Consider the following 20,205-nt stretch of genomic DNA (forward strand, 5'->3'; position numbering starts at 1 on the left):
GGTCATGCAATGTTGTACCCAAACAAAATTTGCGTCCTTTTCTTCCCACAAATAGAGCTTTCTTTTGATGGTATTTGATTGCCTCTGCGATTTTTATTTTTTGCGATATAAACGTAAAAAGACCGCAAATTTTGAAAAAAAATGATATTTTCTACTTTTTGTTATTAGAAAAATCCAATAAACTCAATTTTAGTCATACATTTAGGCCAAAATGTATTCAGCCACATGTCTTTGGTAAAAAAAAAGTCAATAATTGTATATTTATTGGTTTGCGCAAAAGTTGTCACATCTACAAACTAAGGTACGTTTTCTGGAATTTACGCAGCTTTTAGTTTACGACTGTCTATCTCATTTCTTGAGGTGCTAAAATGACAGGGCAGTACAAAACCCCCCCAAATGACCCCATTTTGGAAAGTAGACCCCCTAAGGAAATTGATAAGAGGCATGTTGAGCCCATTGAATATTTTATTTTTTTGCCTCAAGCGATTGAATAATGACAAAAAAAAAATTTTTTTTTTTTTTTTACACAAAGTTGTCACTAAATGATATATTGCTCACACATGCTATGGGCGTATGTGAAATGACACCCCAAAATAAATTCTGCTGCTTCTCCTGAGTACGGGGATACCACATATGTGGGACTTTTTGGGAGCCTAGCCGCGTACAGGGCCCCGAAAACCAAGCACCGCCTTCAGGCTTTCTAAGGGCGTAAATTTTTGATTTCACGCCTCACTACCTATTACAGTTTTGAAGGCCATAAAATGCCAAGATGGCACAAAACCCCCACAAATGACCCCATTTTAGAAAGTAGACACCCCAAGCTATTTGCTGAGAGGCATGTTGAGTCCATGGAATATTTTATATTTTGCCACAAGTTGCGGGAAAATTACAAACTTTTTTTTTTTTTTTTTTTTTTTCACAAAGTTGTCACTAAATGATATATTGCTCATGCATGCCATGGGCATATGTGAAATGACACCCCAAAATAAATTCTGCTGCTTCTCCTGAGTACGGGGATACCACATATGTGGGACTTTTTGGGAGCCTAGCCGCGTACGGGGCCCCGAAAACCAAGCACCGCCTTCAGGCTTTCTAAGGGCGTAATTTTTTGAGTTCACTTCTCACTACCTATTACAGTTTTGAAGGCCATAAAATGCCAAGATGGCACAAAACCCCCACAAATGACCCCATTTTAGAAAGTAGACACCCCAAGCTATTTGCTGAGAGGCATGTTGAGTCCATGGAATATTTTATATTTTGCCACAAGTTGCGGGAAAATTACAAACTTTTTTTTTTTTTCACAAAGTTGTCACTAAATGATATATTGCTCACGCATGCCATGGGCATATGTGAAATGACACCCCAAAATAAATTCTGCTGCTTCTCCTGAGTACGGGGATACCACATATGTGGGACTTTTTGGGAGCCTAGCCGCGTACGGGGCCCCAAAAACCAAGCACCGCCTTCAGGCTTTCTAAGGGCGTTACAGTTTTGAAGGCCATAAAATGCCAAGATGGCACAACCCCCCCCCCCCCCCCCAAATGACCCCATTTTAGAAAGTAGACACCCCTAAATTTAGGGGTACACTAGTGAGACTAGGTAATAAATGGCGGGTGCCCTGAAACTATAAAAAAATAACTAACCAACCAGCGTCACCTGTAACAGTTATATGGTGATCACTGGTGAAAGGGTTAACTAGGGGGCAATCAGGGGGCTTTATGCGGTAGTATATGGGGGTCCCTGGCGCTATAAAAAGCTGCGGCGAACCTAAATACCTACCTGCCTAACTAGCGTCACCTGTGACACTAATACAGCGATCAGAAAAACGATCGCTTATTAGGCTGGGTTCACACTGGAGCGATGCGGGAACGCCACGAATGCGCGGCGGGTTCCCGCATCGCATGCCTCCCGGCGGCAGTTCACACTGCCCTATGCGAACTGCTGGGAGTGTCAGTGAAATGTTAATGACACCCCCAGATCAGTTCGCATATCGCAGTGCGATCTGCAAACTTGGATCGCATGGTGTGAACACCCATGCGATCCGATTCTGCTGCGGACCAAAAAAAGGGTCCCGTGCGAGTTTGCGGCGGGTGCGGCGGGTGCGACACGAATTCAGCCATACTATCTGTATAGCTGAACTCGAATCGCACAGAGATCGGATGTGATTTGCACTGCAGTGCGGTGCGAATCACATCCGTTCTCATAAACCGCTGCAATGTGAACCCAGCCTTAGTGACACTGGCGACGGGGGGTGATCACGGGGTTAAACCTTTATTGGGGGGGTTAGGGGGGTACCTTAGAACTAAAGGGGGCTAACCCTAACTGCCCTAACAGTTATTAGTCACAAATGACACCTGCCGGGTGATCAGGGGGTTAAACCTTTATTAGGTAATAAATGGCGGGTGCCCTGAAACTATAAAAAAATAACTAACCAACCAGCGTCACCTGTAACAGTTATATGGTGATCACTGGTGAAAGGGTTAACTAGGGGGCAATCAGGGGGCTTTATGCGGTAGTATATGGGGGTCCCTAGCGCTATAAAAAGCTGCGGCGAACCTAAATACCTACCTGCCTAACTAGCGTCACCTGTGACACTAATACGGCGATCAGAAAAATGATCGCTTATTAGGCTGGGTTCACACTGGAGCGATGCGGAAACGCCGCGAATCCGCGGCGGGTTCCCGCATCGCATGCCTCCCGGCGGCAGTTCACACTGCCCTATGCGAACTGCTGGGAGTGTCAGTGAAATGTTACTGACACCCCCAGATCAGTTCGCATATCGCAGTGCGATCTGCAAACTCGGATCGCATGGTGTGAACACCCATGCGATCCGATTCTGCTGCGGGCCAAAAAAAGGGTCCCGTGCGAATTTGCGGCGGGTGCGGCGGGTGTGGCGGGTGCGGCGGGTGCGGCGAATGGCTGAACTCGAATCGCACAGAGATCGGATGTGATTTGCACTGCAGTGCGGTGCGAATCACATTCGTTCTCATAAACCGCTGCAATGTGAACCCAGCCTTAGTGACACTGGCGACGGGGGGTGATCACGGGGTTAAACCTTTATTGGGGGGGTTAGGGGGGTACATTAGAACTAAAGGGGGCTAACCCTAACTGCCCTAACAGTTATTACAGTCACAAATGACACCAATGCAAAAAAAAAAAAAAAAAAAAAAAAAAAATGACATTGGTGTCACTGTGACTGGGGGGCAGGGGTAATTGGGGGGGTGATCGGGGGGTAAAGGGGGGGTGTGAGTGTGCCTGGCATGTTCTACTGTGTGTGGGATGTGTTGGTGCAACTCACTGATCCGCTCTCCTCCGTGTCGGAACGAAAAATACCGACACGGAGGAGAGAATACATCACTTCCTCTCCTGTGTTTACATTACAGGAGAGGAAGTGATGTCACCGGGGATTTCCATTCGTCGGGAGCGATCGCGAGGGGGTGGCCATGAATGAATGGCCGTCCCCTCGTCCGGGATCGCTCCCGAACGAAAACCGACCGCCGCAGGCACCGGGCGGGGGCCCGATCGGGCCCCCGACCCGCGGGAGGCAAAGCACGTACATGTACGTGCTTATGCCTGCCCGTGCCATTCTGCCGACGTACATCGGCGTGAGGCGGTCGGCAAGTGGTTAATATTCCATGTTTAGTAGCAAAAGGCCATAGTCGCTCTCACCTACATTAAACTTAAAAAAAAAAAAAAGAGGTCAATTCAGTTGAACTATCAAAATTAATACGGTAACTTGGTCAAGTAAGGAGATCACTTCTTTGCCTTCTGACCTATATAGGAAGCTCTTAGGAGGCCTTTTGCTGATATTTTGGCAGATTGTTTCTTGACTATATATCACCATTCATCAACAAGAGCAATTTTGTTTGGTAAAATATGCCCTTTTGTCATATGAAAGCTGTTACACAAAGCAGCAATCATATGGCAGTATCTGAATGCATTAACACCGATTTTGGTAAATAGTGATTAGTATCCTGATTCTGGCTTTGGATGTTACCTGAGCTAATATTCCTTCTAAGTAACACAAGATTGTAATTGGCAAGTCAAGTACCTTTGTGCAAGATACCTATTTTACTATGAATATGAACAGCAAGTGAAAAATAATTACCCCTTTAAATTTCTGTGAAATAATCTTTAGTTATACTCTTTTTTTAATATGAATGTAATGCTGCATTTTAGGTGCATAATCAACTGAACTAAAGCTACAAGACACCACTGGTGTTTTCCTTTACCTTTAACGACACTTTTTCGTAACTCCCGATCCTGTGTGAATCCTGCAAACATCTGGGTCTCCATAAAGAGATCGAGGAATTGCCGTACGCTTCTGGAAGTGTGCGACTTGCGAAAAGGCTCTCTTTGAAAAATACGCTCTCCCTTCTCATTCACATACATGTGCAGAGAGTAATGTCCAACAATCTCCACAAAGAACCACACAAAGGCCTCTGATACTAGGGTGTTCAGAGAGACTTCTTCTGGGGAGAACAAAACACAGTAAGTACCGTACATGTTACTCTTTTTGGGATAAATTGAGTGTCATCGTCATATCACTATTAGATTGACTGCAGTCATATGACAATCTATTTATTATAATATAACTTGGTGATACTGAAATGTAATATTAACAAGTATAGAGTCTAGTAAGCATAAAACAGCAGCAGTATAATAATTACATTTAATGAGATAGCCTAGAAAACATTCAAATGGACTTTCAATCCATTGATCCCGTTTCAAAATGTAAAATTGAGTTTAAGAAATGCTACTTTTAAAGTAAAGTCATACCACATAATGCAGCCTAGTTGAAAGTAAAATTATCACCAGTGCACAAAGCAAGGTCCATAAAGTCATGGATGAGTGAGTTTGGGGTGGAAGAACTTGACTGGCCAGCACACAGTCCTAACCTCAACCCGATAGAACACCTTTGGGATGAATTAGAGCGGAGACTGCATGCCAGGCCTTCTCGTCTACATAAGTGCCTGACCTCACAAATGTGCTTCTAGAAGAATAGTCAAACATTCCCATAGACACACTCCTAAACCTTGTGGACAGCTTTCTCAGATTAGTTGAAGCTGTTATAGCCGTAAAGGGTGGGCCAACTCAATATTGAACCCTACAGACTAAGACTGGGATGCCATTAAAGTTCATGTGTGTCTAAAGGCAGGCGTACCAATACTTTGGTAATATAATGTATGTATAAAATATACTAAAGCTGAAATATTGATTTAAAAACATTGTGTATTGGGTTTGCATCTACTAAATGGAATAAGAATTATCACTATTATAATTAGGAAGTTACCAAGATCCTTATTATTTACAAATTTAAAATGTATCTAAAATGTTAACACATGTTTAAAATATTTTAAAGTATGTGGATAATAAAGATTTCAGTTAGAATTGTATATGTACAGTTATAAGAATTGATGATAATATACAGCATATCTATAAATATTGCTTAACATACAAAATAAACCTATTAAAATTAGGTAATCCATGAGAGATGAAGGAGGTTGGAACCCCTCTCCATATTACTACACACAGTGGTCGAGAGTTAATAGTGATCGTTATATTTGTATAAATTTGGAATGTCATCTAATTAATATTTATAGGTGTACAATGGGGAACATTTATTAATGCAATTGTGTCTCAAGGTTCTGTATATAAGTGTAGTGGTGACATTTTGGACAAAGTGTCATTCATGTGTAAATTTAGTTTTTGCCTCAGAACTGTAATGGGGTTCTGAGGGTTAATTATGTAGGTTAACTTTGACATCAGTTTGGCTGGGCTGTGTTAGAGTTCTGCCAGGCCTTAGGTACAGGGAGGTGCACATGACAGGCCAGAACCAGGCCTGGTTGGATGTTTTGGGTATAAGCTTCCTCGGAGCCAATCAGTGGGTGTGCCGGGCCCTGCTGAGGAGTCTGGGGAGGGGTACTTAAGATGTGGAGGTTACGTGTTACGTTTGGTTCATTTGTGAGGCCCTAGAGGTCTGTTCCCGTTTTTGGACCGGGGTAGCCCCGCGAGGGGTCCTGGTCACGGGAGCGTTCGTCGATCCGCAACATGCTTTGGTTGGTTAACCCCAATAGACCCACCTGGTCTGGGGTAAGGATTCGTCTGTTCCCGAGTCTCGGAACCGGCTGGTCCGAGGCGCAGTAACTGAGGGAGGATTCAAGGCGTCCGGGTGTGCTCTCGGCTTGGAGGGGCACCGCAGCTCATGCAAGTGACTGGAGGGGCACTCTTCAGAGGAGGGCCAACAAGCTGGCATCCTGAGAAGTGCCTGGTTACTGAGTTGTGAAGGACAATGATGAATCCCCGCTTTTTCCAGTACTGTCAAGGAGACAGAGAACGTTCCAGGTACTAAGAAAAAAGGTTCCTGTTCACTTTTAGTTACAACTTGTTCAAGGTCAGAGATTTCACAAGTTCTGAGTCAAAGCGCTGATTGCCATAATCTCTGGCTAGAGATTTGTTCAGCCTTGAAGTGCTCAGCTGCGAGTGGCTACTCTCTGGGTGGCACTAGAGACTTTGTTATATCTGCAGTTCGAGGTGCCTGAGTTTTTTCACCCTTGCCCTCTGTTCTCATATGAGACTGTGTTGTTGGATGTTACCCCTGTAAATAAAAACCTTTCAAAAGGACTTTATTAATGTCAGCATCCAAAGTTGTTGCGTACTAACCCTGGGAACCCCTAGACGTGGAAGAACAAGCCAAGCGGAGGTAACCGGTAAGCCAAAAAAGTTAAGGCCGCCCTGCCAAGGGTTATGGCTGCTACATAAGTATCTGTTCAGATGCTTTTCAGCTGTATTTTACATAAGCTTCAGTGTTAAGAGCATCTTTACATCAATTTGGCCAAGACATCATCAGGTGAAATATGTAGCTTTTGTTCTATTTATTTACATTATATACAGCTTTTGCTTATAGACTTTCAGATTGTTTTCTGTTAGAAAGCTCAGAGTAGGCATTACTGCTCACCTTCAGTGAAAGTGTGATCATGATACAGGATATCATTTCTCTGCTCTAGGATCTGGACCAGTGCAGCTTGGAGCTTGCGAGGTAAAATGTCATCTTCATCTGACAACTGTGATTTAAAATAAATAAAAATATCATTTAAAAATATGCATACTTAAAAGTATAATTTAAAGTACAGGTATATAGATACCAAAAATATGTTTATTTGTATAGAACAGAGAAGGATTAGAACCCCTATCATGTTTTTATTGTTGTCTGTGTCTCCACTAGGTAGAGTTACCCTCTTTTGTTCTGGTGACCTTTTTTGCCAGAACAGAAATGGATAGGTAATGCAAAACTTTAGAGTTGTCATTAGAACAAAAGGTAACAGGGAAAATATTCCAATAAGAACACTTGTTCTGGTGACAACTGTTTAAGAGGAGAATTTTCCTCCTTTGTAGACATTTCCTCAAACTTGAATCTCCAGGCAGGAAGTACAGTGAAATCTCCCCCAATAGGACACAGCCAGCACAAAAATAAAATTAAGCTTTAAACTCTCTTCTTCTCAATCCAAACAAAAAAAAATGGCTATACATACAGTAGACCTTAATAAATAGTTCATCAATATACAATTAATATATATACATAAAGCTTATTTTTAGCCGCTACTCTTATCTTTTTTTTTTTATTACAATTTATTCCCTGTTGAACCCGTTAAACCTGTTAATGTGTCATTTAGGTGGCAACCTATAAGCAGATGTCCAAATGATAATCTTGATATGGGCATGTCAAGTTCAAAGACAAAAGAAAAACGTGCATTGTGCACTCGGTGCTGTACAGAAACGTGGAGAGGTTTGGAGGGAAGCCAGATGGTATATCTCTGAAACGCCCACATTGTGGCAGAACGCCCCGGGCATCAGACTGAGTTGTCAGTTTGGAAATCAATTTAAAAAAGATTGAGTATGTAATCACAGGGCAGGGACTAAAATTCACCGGAACTCAGGTGAATAAAGATGACCTAAATGTATACAATTGTCTAGTTCACAAAAGCATACAGCATACACCTAGAGTTATTTAGCAACTATCAATTAATACAGCTAGGTTATTCTCACACATCATATGAATAACATAATAATTAAGTCATTAATAATATGGAGAGTCTACATAAAAAGCAGAAAAATTCTCACCTGTTGAATGAACTTATTGCCACAGAGATCTACAATTAAAACCTAGAAGAAAAAAATAAAAAAAACTTTATAGATATGTTTCACACATGAAGGATAGGAGGCATTGAGGAGGCATTGAAGCATGTAGGATAGGAGGCAAGCTTATACACAGACTGGATATGATCATTTGTAAAATATACAGTTTATTTTGTAGGACTGTGAGCTGAATCAAAACCTACTATGTAGTATTAAATTAAACCTGTGTTTGACCATCCTAAACTGCAAGCATGGAAACCTAGTAGAGCTCCCTTAGAGTTCTGACACCTGGAGGGCTCTAATCTGCAAATAGTGACTTCCGTTACTAAAGATTTGCTTCACCCTACCCCTCCCACCACCTGGTGTCTACAGTAGTGGTCAGTGGAGAAGTCCAGACAGGGATGCAGGGGTACTTGTGGAGTGTTATAAGGTATGTAATTCTACAAGGGCCTGCTATACATATCTGCCTGCATAGTGAACACAAGTTTACATTAATATTATGGAGTATTCACCAGACGGAGAGAGAATTAAAAAAGGGTGCAGCAATAAAAAAAAAAAAAAAAAGCCAGTGAGTAATTGATGAACAATATGGGATTTGGGTTGACTGATGTTCTACGCTACGAGTAATACTTAATAATTAATTTGCGTTTAATATATAGTAGAGTGGTTGTGATTTAATATGAATTGATTTGGTTATTATGCAAGATGATAATATATATATATATATATATATATATATATTTTTTTTTACAGTAATATGGTCAGATGCATCAATCTGACATGCTCAGATGCACCGATAGTAGTTCTGATTTCCACCATCTGATATTTATTATAATGGTCTCTTATTTGCCATTACAATATTTGAGATGTGAGAAACTACAAAATTTGTTTTACTAATTGAAGGGAAAAAAACACTAGTTTACTCACCTCTTCAATAGGGAGGTCATTTAGCAGAGGCAATGAGCACGACAGAATACCAATAAGGAATGGAGTGGGAGAACACACAATGTCGATCATGGAAGCTGGAAGGACAGGGATGTAGGTGTGCTGCCAGGTGAATGGATAAAGCATTGCAACCACTGCATGAGCACATTTGGATAGTGTGCTGGAGAAAAAAAAAAGGAATATTATAAAAATTGTCTCACAAAGAATCGCATATTTTTTTTACTGATGATATAAAAGATAACCATAGTCTCAAGGAAACACACAGGATGGCAAAGGGAAAGGTAATAATAACAAATATAATGTTGCAAAAAGGTAAAGGTTTAAAAAAATGCACTAAAAAGTAAAAAAGTATAACTTTTAATTGCTCTCTCACCTAAGATTTTCAGCTACAAAGATAACCCGTCTCTCTAATAAAAGTGAAGCAAAGACTTTAATAAGATGGCAAACACTGAGACACCTGAACAAGCAGTCAAAGTCTACATGTTCCAGACGGGAGTCCATTGGCCGACATAGCTCAATAACCTGCAGATAAGGAGAGGCATGCAGACACATTATGAGCAGATATATAAATAATGTATTTAAAAAGTTTATTTCAAACAGTTAAAAAATGATTTTCATAGAAATGTTAAAGGGTATATTTAAAGAGGACCGGTCACATTTAGGGAGGCTTTTACTTTAGTTAATATTGCAAACCACACTTTGAATTCTTTTTTTTTTTACTCAGGTTCTATCATATACCAGTAAGAATACATTTCCAAAAGGGTGCTTAAAGGGTAAGTTCACCTTTGCAGAAAACTCTGTAAGGTGAACTTACACTGGCCCCCCTCCCCTTCGCAACTTAGTCCCGCTGACCTGGAGTCTGGCGATCACCCACTCCGACACATTGGGTCGCCGCTTCACCGCTCTGAGGATTAGAAATTTCCTCAGCTTAATCTCCTAAATGTACCTCGTAAGGTACGCATACGAGGCATTCTAATTGGTCAGCGCTGACCAAGCAAACCACGTAGCCCATCCTGTCAGCGCTGGGGGAGAGGAGAGAAAGCCGCAGGTATTTAAAATCCCCAGACCGGTAAAGCGGTGACCCAATGTGTCAGAACGAGTGATCTCCGGACTCCAGGTCAGCGTGACTGGGTGCGATGGGGAGGGGGTCCAGTGTAAGTTCACCTTATAGATTTTCTGTAAAGGTGAACTTACACTTAAAATGAATTCATTATGTGTGAATCACAACAGTGTCTATGACCACACATGGTCCAATTTCTTCAACTAACACAGCCAGTCTAAGGCTGGCCATACATGAGTCATATTTTTTTTCATTCAACCAGCATGTTGAACAAAAGAAAATGGCTTGGTTCCCCCATGTACACATTCGATGAGGAATCCCTCCTGCTATCCGCTATTGTATTCTGACACTGATCAGCACCGCTGACTATAGCCAGCAGCTGGTGTGTGAGGCCAACTTAAATTTTACTGTTGGAAGTGCATTTTGACACACACAAAGATTTCCCAACTTGATAGAAAATCTCCGTAAATGCATGCATTGATCACATCCCTTCAATGGAGAAAGGGAAACACAGCTGTTTACCACATCAGTAAATCAGCAGAGTAGGAGAAAACATTGCTTTGGTCTCAGCAGAACAGGGAAGCAGCTGTGTTACTACCCATCTTCCTGTGTGAGAGATATCTGCTTGTCTACAGCTAACCATAGAGTAAACAGTTATAAAGGTAAAAATACCTCATTTCCTGATCCTGGTAGAAAGCTCTTTACTGTTATGGTTCGTCCAGGTGCAGGGAATGGAGCTTCCATGACACTTCGCATAAATGGAGACACCAGAGCTGGAGACATTTCTCTCCTCTTCTCTACTTCATCTAAGATCTAATGGAAGTTGAAGGAGAAAGATATTTTTATAAGCTTATAGGAAAAATTAGGACAATAGGAATAAATATTGTGATTTACAACTTTATGATAAAACATCATTTAATAAGTTAAGGAAATTAGCATTTTTGGGCAGCTAGTTCATTATATCTCCTGCCTACCTCTAGACAATCAACTTGCCATTAATAAAACTAAAGTACACACAGTGATTTTGACATGCAAATAAGGGGGCCTTATAGGAAAAAGAAACATAAGCATTCGAGGATTCCAGCAAATTGAACAAATAAGTACACAAAGGCACTTAAAATATTTTTTAAAAAGCTTTTCGTTGTAACTGGGCTCATACAAGTGCAAGTATAGCACATGAATGTTTTACTGCAACTCTATCCTTAACGCAGGCCATAAATGGATCAAAATTCCTGCTGAACTGGCTGAAATTTGATCCATTTATGGGCAGGCTGGTTGTACAGAAGTTGATCTCTCAATCAGCTGATGGAACATGGTCTCTAAATCAGTTCCACCACTGGAGAGATTCCCCTAACCACATCAAGTGCATTGAACCATGTATGGTCTGCCTAAGACTTACCTTAGAAAACAGATTGAAACAGCCCAGACGGCTTACTATGCAGTAAACTTCAGGCAGACGTTTCCCTTTACCTTGTGGCTAAAATAGAGGAGAACAAAATTATTGCTTTCATGTTTTTTTTTCCTTTTAAACATAATCTATAATAAAATTTAAATGGTACATGCTAATGTGGACAATTGTATCAGTGCATATTTTAAGTGACTTTATAAGCCTGAAAACGAATGCCCTGTACACACGGTTGGACATTCCGACGACAAAATCCGTCTGATTTTTTCAGACGGATTTTGGCCCAAACTTGTCTTGCATACACACGATCGGAAAATCCAATCGTTCAGAACGAGGCAACGTACAACACGTACGACAGGACTATAAAGAGGCCAGTAGCCAATAGCTTTCATCTCGTAATTTATTCTGAGCATGCGTGGCACTTTGTGCGTCGGAATTGTCTACACATGGTCAGAATTTATATATGGGCTTATTATATGTTTTCAGAAATATTCCATTAAACATCTGCCACAGGGGATCTACCCTGACATAGCCATGGGTTTACATCTAAGAGTCAGTTTCCAAAAAAAAAACTTCTCCCTATTTTTGAATTGGATTTAGTGCTTGCCCTACAGCCCTGTTTCCCTCTGTGTGCCCTGGGTGCATTGTTTCCAAGTTCCTTATGGTCCTTACAGAGGGATCACTTTGATATGAAGAAGCAGTCAGCGAAATGCAAGTATTCTTCCATAGCCTACCTTTTCCATTATACTGGCCCTACACTAGGAAAATTTGTAAAATTTACACCATGTTTTCAATTAAAAGGTAATCAAATGCAACCTATAACCAACAGTGATTGTTTTAACATTCTTGATAGACACTGTTGGCGGTATAAGGCTGGGCACAGAGAATGCTAGTATGCAGTCAGCTATTACATGGCTTAACAGCAAGCCAGCAACTTACTGAAATTATTATGAAATTAACAGAATTACAAAGTAACAGGCATTTTTTTAAAGGGGGTAAAAGTCTGTGCTTACTAACTTATGTACTTATTTCTAAATAATAGGAGTCGTTTACAGCCATTTTTTTTTTTAATTTACAAAGTTCACTATGCTTCCATATACATTTCTTAAAGAACTCAAAGAAAACACTATATAAGCAATTTTTAACGGTCAGCCAAATATGAACCAAACTTTCCATTTTATAATAGCCCACACCCATATAGGAAAGTGATTCTTACCAGAAGCTTCCTACAATAGCCAAACCACCTGCTGCCATCTTCACCAGTCAGTACAAATGAAAAGGTTTCACTAAAACAAGAAATTTTTGGAAGGTTATATATCTGAATCTTTTTCTCATATCTAAAAATACAGTAAACCTACTGATATGTACAGGGTAGTAACATTTTTTTTTACTACCATCAACAAAAATGTTATTTCAAAGCAAAACAGATTATAGATTTGAAAATGATTACCTCTTAAAATTTGATGCAGGAGCCCAGTCTTTTGAATCAGGGAAACAAAACTGTGGGATGACTTTTAACCTCTCCTCTGTGTCCTTAGATTGCTTCAGTGGATGATCATTCTGTTGGAAATGTCAAGAAGCATGAATAATATAAATATAATTAATGGCAGGTAGGTTAAAAATCCTGACTTTTCAATATTACTAATATCAGGACCTTTTATGCTATAAAAGGTAAGAGAATATGCTCCTGAGATATTCTTCTTGCTCTGAGATATTGCATTTTGCATTATTTCACTGTGTAGTAAAGCAAAGTAAGGCTGCACAGGCGAGGAGAACAAATGTGTACTGGCTTTATTAGATAAATCGGCTTGATATGTTAAATTACATAAGAGTAGCATATGTTTTGATTGCACAAAACAAAAACAAAAATCTCCTTAATTATAGCAAGCTTCTGCATTTATGATTTGCCATTTAAAAAAAATTAAATGGATTAAAACTCTTTTGAAGTCATACTGTAACCTAATCATAAAAAAGAACCAGTTATACTTAAACCTATAACATCCACCTCTAGCATCTCTTGGCATAACTTGTTAATTAATTAGGACAAGTAAAAATGAAATACAAGGGACTTTTAACACATAAATATTATGAAACGCTTTAATAGCTAAAAAAAAAAAAACTTTACCTTACTGGGGTACTGCTGTGTTATATAGGGAACATAGGTATCTCCTGATGGCTTCTTCTGCAAAGAGACAACCACGAACAGCTCAAATAGTTGCTGTTCTTGGAGTTCGATAAGGTCCCGTTCCAGAGTTTGGTAGTGGGGGTTGCGCTTCAGGGAATTCTGGACATGAGCCAAGCGCTTATTGTGTTCTGCATAAGACATTAAAGAACATTGATTAAACTTTGTTTCATGTCTAATGTTTTTTTTTAACTGTTAAAATGAAGCTTCCAGTATTCTAAGCTATGGTGTCCTTTTTAAACCATAATGCTTGCTTAAATATCTCAGAACCCAAGGAAGTGTAAACTTTATTTTTCTGCTCTCAGTTTCTTGTAAATCAGCTGTTGAGAAACATTGTTATGGGCGTCACGAGATTAGTAAAGATGGCCTAGGAGTCCTGCCCAGTCATCAAGTAAACACATGTTACACCTTCTCATTTATGATAACTAGGCTGGTCCATCAAGAAAGACAAGGTTTTCTGGATTTATAAAACCATTGTCTTGTTTAGCGTTTGATTTTTTTCAAAAGACATTGGCTAATTTCATTAATAGACCATTTTCAAGAAAATGTTGGGAAATCTGTGACAAAGACAAATTTTCTTGCGTTACAAGGAAGGGAGTGGTGGAGACCTCATATACAAGGGCTGATTAAAAAAAAAAAAAAAAAAAAACACATGCTATTCTAGTTCACACACATGATGTTTATTTTATCCTAATTTATACAAAAGGACAAGGCAAATTGATTTAAAGTGGCTTTTAGGCCACACAAATTTTATCAGTATTACACACTGCCAGCACCAAAATAGCAACCTCCCAAGCATAGCATTCTTATCTGGCTTACCACCTGTTCTAAACTGCTACAGACATGGGTTAACTATCAAGAATATAACTAGCTCATCATCGGCCCTGTGTTTGCCTTTTTCCTTGCCTGGCATCAGGAGATCCTGGCCCAGAACACCGCCTGTGTGCCACAATCTGACTTGTAGCATGGTCCTGCTGCTTTTTAGTACTAGTATTGTAGCCCTGATTCACAATCATATAAACTGCTAGCAGACACAAGTGTAGTGAAAAAGACCAGGATCTCCTAATATATGGCTGTGAGTTGTTTGTCAGGCAAGAAAGTCCTTGAACGCTAAACCAAATTTTGAGGACAAACACTTCAGCATGCTCCCAACAAATGCACATCAATGTATATCTTATAAACATTAATATGTAATAAAAAAACGTGATGTTTGTTATAAAAAATGTTATTTTTTCCCAAAACGGTTATAAAATTCTCTTTTGTTCTGTTGCAAAAAAGAAAAGCTTTATCCTCCCTCCTATTCACCCCAGGTTTTGTGTACAACTTTCTGCATACTGTATGTTCCCCTTAGGAGCTGGTTCACATATATCCGGCCGTGGTTCCAGTGGGATTTTTAAAAGTAGGAACAGAGCAGGTGTCCCAATTTAAGATTTCCCCTTTATTTCTGTTCTGGAGATACCTCAAAATTTTGGATTTGGCTTTACTTTCAGGCCCAGTGACAGTGATACCCAAGAAAAAGAGGGAGGAAAAATTAGGGCACAGGGCAGCAAAAAAATCTGGCATGGGTTCTAACCCTTCCCTCTCGACCCAGAACCTGTTTTTGCTTTAAATACACTTTAAACACAGAGTTTTTGACATTACACTTCTAAATTAATTTCTTTGCTTACTTTTTTGACGATCCTCTGCCTCACTTTCTGACTCGCTTGCTTCTCCTGCAAAATAAGAAATGGCAACAACGATTAGTAAATATACAACATTGTTTCAATTCATATCTCACCATACAACCTAGATGACCGTTTTCAACTAATGAATTTTGGATATGGCAAGGTCAACAGAGGCTGATTCTTTAATAATAGGGCATATATCTTAACAACATCCATTATTATACAGATGGGCTTAGAATGGTGTTAAAAATCCCTTCTATGAGCAAGGGTAATATGGCTTGTAAATAGAATTCTACAGCTTTACGTTTGTACTATGAAGCTGTATATTACACTGCTTAGTGATACGGCAAGGATTAAAAATCGTAAAGAGAATTACCTTTGGATGAAGTTGTGTCCTGTCCATTAAATGTCTGGACTTTGACCTTCTTTTTTCCACGCTTTGTATCAAAGATATCTTGTATTTTCATTACCAGCTGTGCAAAATAAATAAATACATTTTAATATATAATATACCATGTTAGTTTTATATATATGTACCATGTTAGTTATTGTCCATCTACACAAAAGTACCCAAATGCCACATTTTAATTTGTATTTTTTTAAAGTGGATCTAAACCGAAAAATAAAAATATAATATATTTACTAACTACTTCTTAGGTGTGGTGGTTGCATTGTTTTTCAGTTTTCAGTTATTTTTTTTTCTTTTACTTTTCTTTCTACCTGGTGATCCTAAAAAACAACACACTCTCTGCCCTAGGGTGGCAACACTTAACTTCACTGCATCTATCTATGGAGGAGCCATGGTTATTATCCTAGACTGCTCTCCTGATCTGGACTACAAATATGTCCTCCTCACTTTGTTTGTTACATGGGAGGAGGTGGGGAATTGGCAATTTACAGAAGATAGCTCAGAGGGAAGATAACATTGTTGGGGATCTATGTACAATTCAAATAAAGTGACAGGGACACTGCACTTCTGCCCCTTGATTCTTTCTAGCTATAAACATAAGTCAGACTGATGAGAGACCACATAATAGCTAGTGCATAGAGACGGTCCCTATGTTTAAATTGAACGTAAGTTGACTCAAACATTGGGTGTTCTTTTGTCCGCAAACAAAGCAAACATATGGGGTGTTCGCAGCAAATTTGAGTGCCGCAAAGTGCCCCATAATGCACTGTGAGATTGCAGTGCATTGACAGTTGCTGATTGGCCAAAGTATGCACCTGGCCTGCATGCTTCGGCCAATCACAGCATGATCTGCTGGGAGAGTCTGCTTTGGCCAATCATGGCTCAGGGGGATAAGTCTACTCCCCTCACTATATAAGACTGCTTACACGGTGGTCATATGTAGTGTGATAATGTGGAGAGATTGAGAGAACGTGAGCTAGATTAGGCAGGTTAGTTAAAGGTATGCAGGCAGTTTAGTGTATGCTAAATATATATATATATATATATATATATATATATATATATATATATTTACACACACATACACACACAGTGCATTCAGTGTAGACTATACATACAGTGCATTCTGTATAATATTTATATATATATACACACACACACACACATACAGTGCAGTCAGCGCAGACTATATAATACATTCCATTGAAGTGGTTAAGGGGAACCCTGTGACAGAATTTGTTTCTATTTTTGGGCAGCGTAGTTAAAGATGGATGGACATCGCGGGACATTTTTTTTTCTTTTTTTAATAAAGGAATTGTCAAAAACTGTCTATTTTAGATTTTACTTTTTGGCACCTTTTTGGTGAATGGGTAGGGGTACAATATACCTGATACTCATTCACATGGGGGGGTGGGATCTGAGGGCTTCTAGACTCTGATAAGCCCCCCACCCACAGACCCCGACAACCAATGGGCAGGGTTGTCGGGAAGAGGTCCTTGTCCCCATCAATATGGCGACGAGGTGCCTTGGGGGACATTAGAAATGTAATTTTACTGCGGCACTGTTCTACACATCGTACATATGCGCCACTTTACAGGCAGACTAAGGGGACGATATTTAAGGAATGTTTCACTATAAGCATTATTAAAATTGCTGCTCCTGAAAAAAATGGTTGTTTTAAAAACTTTTTTGCATTTATACATGTCCCCTGGAGCAGTACAGTACTCGAGTCCCTATACTCTTTTTATGGCAATAACTTGTGTATAAGCCATTTTTTATTTTTCATGTTCGTGACCCATATACTTTTTCATGTTCGCTCAAACTTTTATTCCGTTTACATGTTCTGGTGTGAACCGAACCTGGGGGGGTGTTCGGCTCATCCCTACTAGTGAAGTATTTTCCTTCCTGGAACGAAAGTCCAAGTGATGCTGCTTAAGCTGCTCATGTGTTGTTTTTAACGTGCAGGCTTCACATGCACTTAATGTCAGTAATATTAATCCAAAGCAATTACAAGGGTCAACAATAGTCCGTAAGAAGTATTCAACACCCAATTAAAAAAACAGATACTAGAAGCTGGCAAAAGAGAAATACATTTAGTAGAGGCCACACATTGCATCAATGAGATAACCAATTATAGCGGGAGGGATCTTTTGTGGGTTTCCTTCCTTAAAATATACATCCTGTGCAGTTGACTTCAGGCTTGTAAACGCAAAATGAAAATCTATAATGTTACAGGGCATTCCCAATGAATATACATGCTAGTTAGTATGCAGGGAGCATTGTAAAAGACTTAAATGCTTTAAAATCTGTAAAATAACAAAAGTATTTTATAAAATACATCCCTTAAGAGTGAACATGAGAAATCTGGTTCACTCAGGGGAAAACAAGAGATACTTTTTTTGCAGCGATTCCTGCCCATTTATCTTTCTGGAAGGAAATGGGATGTGAAAGTTCACATCCCTACTGCCATGGTACTGCTGTGTGCTTGGATAGTTGTGCAGTTGCCTCTAGTGATCTCAGAAAACAGTAGTCAACAGAAAAACAGTAAGAGACTCAATTCACAAAGCTAATACACAAAAATCTTTATTTAAAAAAAAGTTAGTTTTTTTATGTGTCCTACAAGATTGTAAATGATGGTCCCAATGTTAAAATAAAAATTGTGTCATGTACTTCTCAATAGGGCTACCAGTTTATCATTGTTAATACACATTTTCTTTGGATATGTTGACTCAGATATTTTATATAATATGGATGACCTTGTTCATTCATTTGATCTGACTTATGTCTTTATGCAATGCCTTATGTTATTTCGTACCATGTCCTAAGTCTAGTAAACACAATCAGAAAATCAAACGAAAAATACTGCTTTCAAAGCGATCATACCATAATCTGATCATTAGTACACAGCTTTCTAGAGCTCATCACGACAGTTCATCTGAAATTGTGTAAAGGGACAAACGCGAAAATTTTTCTTGTACAATACCAGATTGTACAATTTTCGTTTAATCAGTACAGTATTTGTCCAGAAAAAATTAGAATAGCAAGACCACGCATGCTCAGGAACTCAAGAACACATTACAGTGCAATACATTACATGATTTCCAAAGTTGTATTCTGCCCTACAAGAATTTTCGTAAATTTAGTAACCTCTTTATTTTCGATATGAAACTATCATGCAAAAAAAAAAAAAAAAGTGGATGATCATTCATCTGATATTCTCATTGTGTGTACGAGGCTTTATAGTTTTAGAGGATGACAATGGAATATCCTATTGTTCCTTTGTACATGCGTTATAATCTTTTCCAGAAAATAATTAAACATATATTAAAAAAAAAAAAAAAAAGTGTTTTCAGCAGCCCATAGACAGAATAGTTGGCCCATAGATGGGGGAATCATGCAAAGAAATTTGCATGATTCCCCCATCAACGCAGATAATGCTGTCCGGAAAATCAACCATTGTCTTCTCCTTGTGGGGGGGGGGGGGGGGGGGCAAGTAGTGCGGGAAGCCAGTGAGTATCGCTAGTGATCATCGCAAGTGAATCCCACAGGCTGGTCATACCCAGACTGATCTATTGATCAATTTGGAACATTCAGCCTGCCTATTAAGGGTTTGAATCTCAGCCGGTACCTGCTGAACCAGCTGAGATTCGAACAGTGTATGGCCAGCCTTAAAGCTTTGTGAATTAAGTTACTGGTCATTTACTATTTGGTCTATTCTCTGACATTGGACGATGGTATTCTGAAGCATGGAGGAAGAAAAGGAAGAGGTAAAGCAATTCTGGCTTGGTAACATTTAAAGCAAGCGATGAATTATCTTTCTTTACTTTGTTTTGTGGTTAGTCAGGCCTGTGCATTTAACTTGGAATAATAATCCCTTTCATTTATTACCTTAGAAGATAATTATTATTGTAATAAGGGAAAGTGTATAATTACAAAGATCATCCGGAGAATAAAGTATAAAGGTTGAATAATAGGTAGGATTTATTACCAGCCGTTCAATGTTTGCTTAGCTCTGAAAATCAGATTCAGCTTTGGCCTTATTGGATTTTTTTTATTTGTGCTGAGAATATTACAGCTTTAAGGCCCCATTCACACGCATTGAAAAACGTGCACATGTATGCCTTTATTTCTAGGCATATAATCATTTTTAATGCCATAATCCACACTTTACATTTACCTGCACTTAGGTGCACTCAGTTTAGCTGCATTTAGGGAAAATAGAAATATGTGCGTCCATGGACAAATGAGATATTCTGAAATGCATGTAAAATGCGCATAACCCTGCGTAAAGGCAAAGCACATTTAAATGCAGGAGAACTTGATCTTGGAGACAAAGTTTGTTTATGCCTCCCATATAAACTAGTGTGAATGTTGGCTTAACCACTTCCCACCCGGCCAATGTAT

At 39.3% G+C, this 20,205-nt stretch overlaps 1 protein-coding gene across 2 annotated transcripts in view; it reads right to left on the bottom strand.

The window, feature by feature from the left end:
* DENND2C (DENN domain containing 2C) overlaps window positions 1-20,205 on the bottom strand; it is a 61,326-nt gene that overhangs the window by 8,562 nt on the left and 32,559 nt on the right. The window contains exons 6-17 of one of the 2 annotated variants that reach the window (XM_077481593.1): window positions 15,769-15,865; window positions 15,396-15,440; window positions 13,672-13,859; window positions 12,997-13,106; window positions 12,763-12,832; window positions 11,541-11,618; window positions 10,814-10,954; window positions 9,455-9,603; window positions 9,064-9,241; window positions 8,122-8,163; window positions 6,959-7,064; window positions 4,233-4,469 (exon numbers count right to left, since the gene is read on the bottom strand). In XM_077481593.1, coding sequence (XP_077337719.1) covers window positions 4,233-4,469; window positions 6,959-7,064; window positions 8,122-8,163; window positions 9,064-9,241; window positions 9,455-9,603; window positions 10,814-10,954; window positions 11,541-11,618; window positions 12,763-12,832; window positions 12,997-13,106; window positions 13,672-13,859; window positions 15,396-15,440; window positions 15,769-15,865 — 1,441 coding nt within the window. Of the gene's footprint in view, window positions 1-4,232; window positions 4,473-6,958; window positions 7,065-8,121; window positions 8,164-9,063; window positions 9,242-9,454; window positions 9,604-10,813; window positions 10,955-11,540; window positions 11,619-12,762; window positions 12,833-12,996; window positions 13,107-13,671; window positions 13,860-15,395; window positions 15,441-15,768; window positions 15,866-20,205 lie in introns of both variants that reach the window. The other variant, XM_077481592.1, reaches the window with a different exon arrangement.

The sequence above is a fragment of the Lithobates pipiens genome, unplaced genomic scaffold (assembly GCF_037356315.1).
Source record: "Lithobates pipiens isolate NorthernLeopardFrog02 unplaced genomic scaffold, aLitPip1_a1.2 Scaffold_16, whole genome shotgun sequence".
Taxonomy (NCBI): Eukaryota; Metazoa; Chordata; class Amphibia; order Anura; family Ranidae; genus Lithobates; species Lithobates pipiens.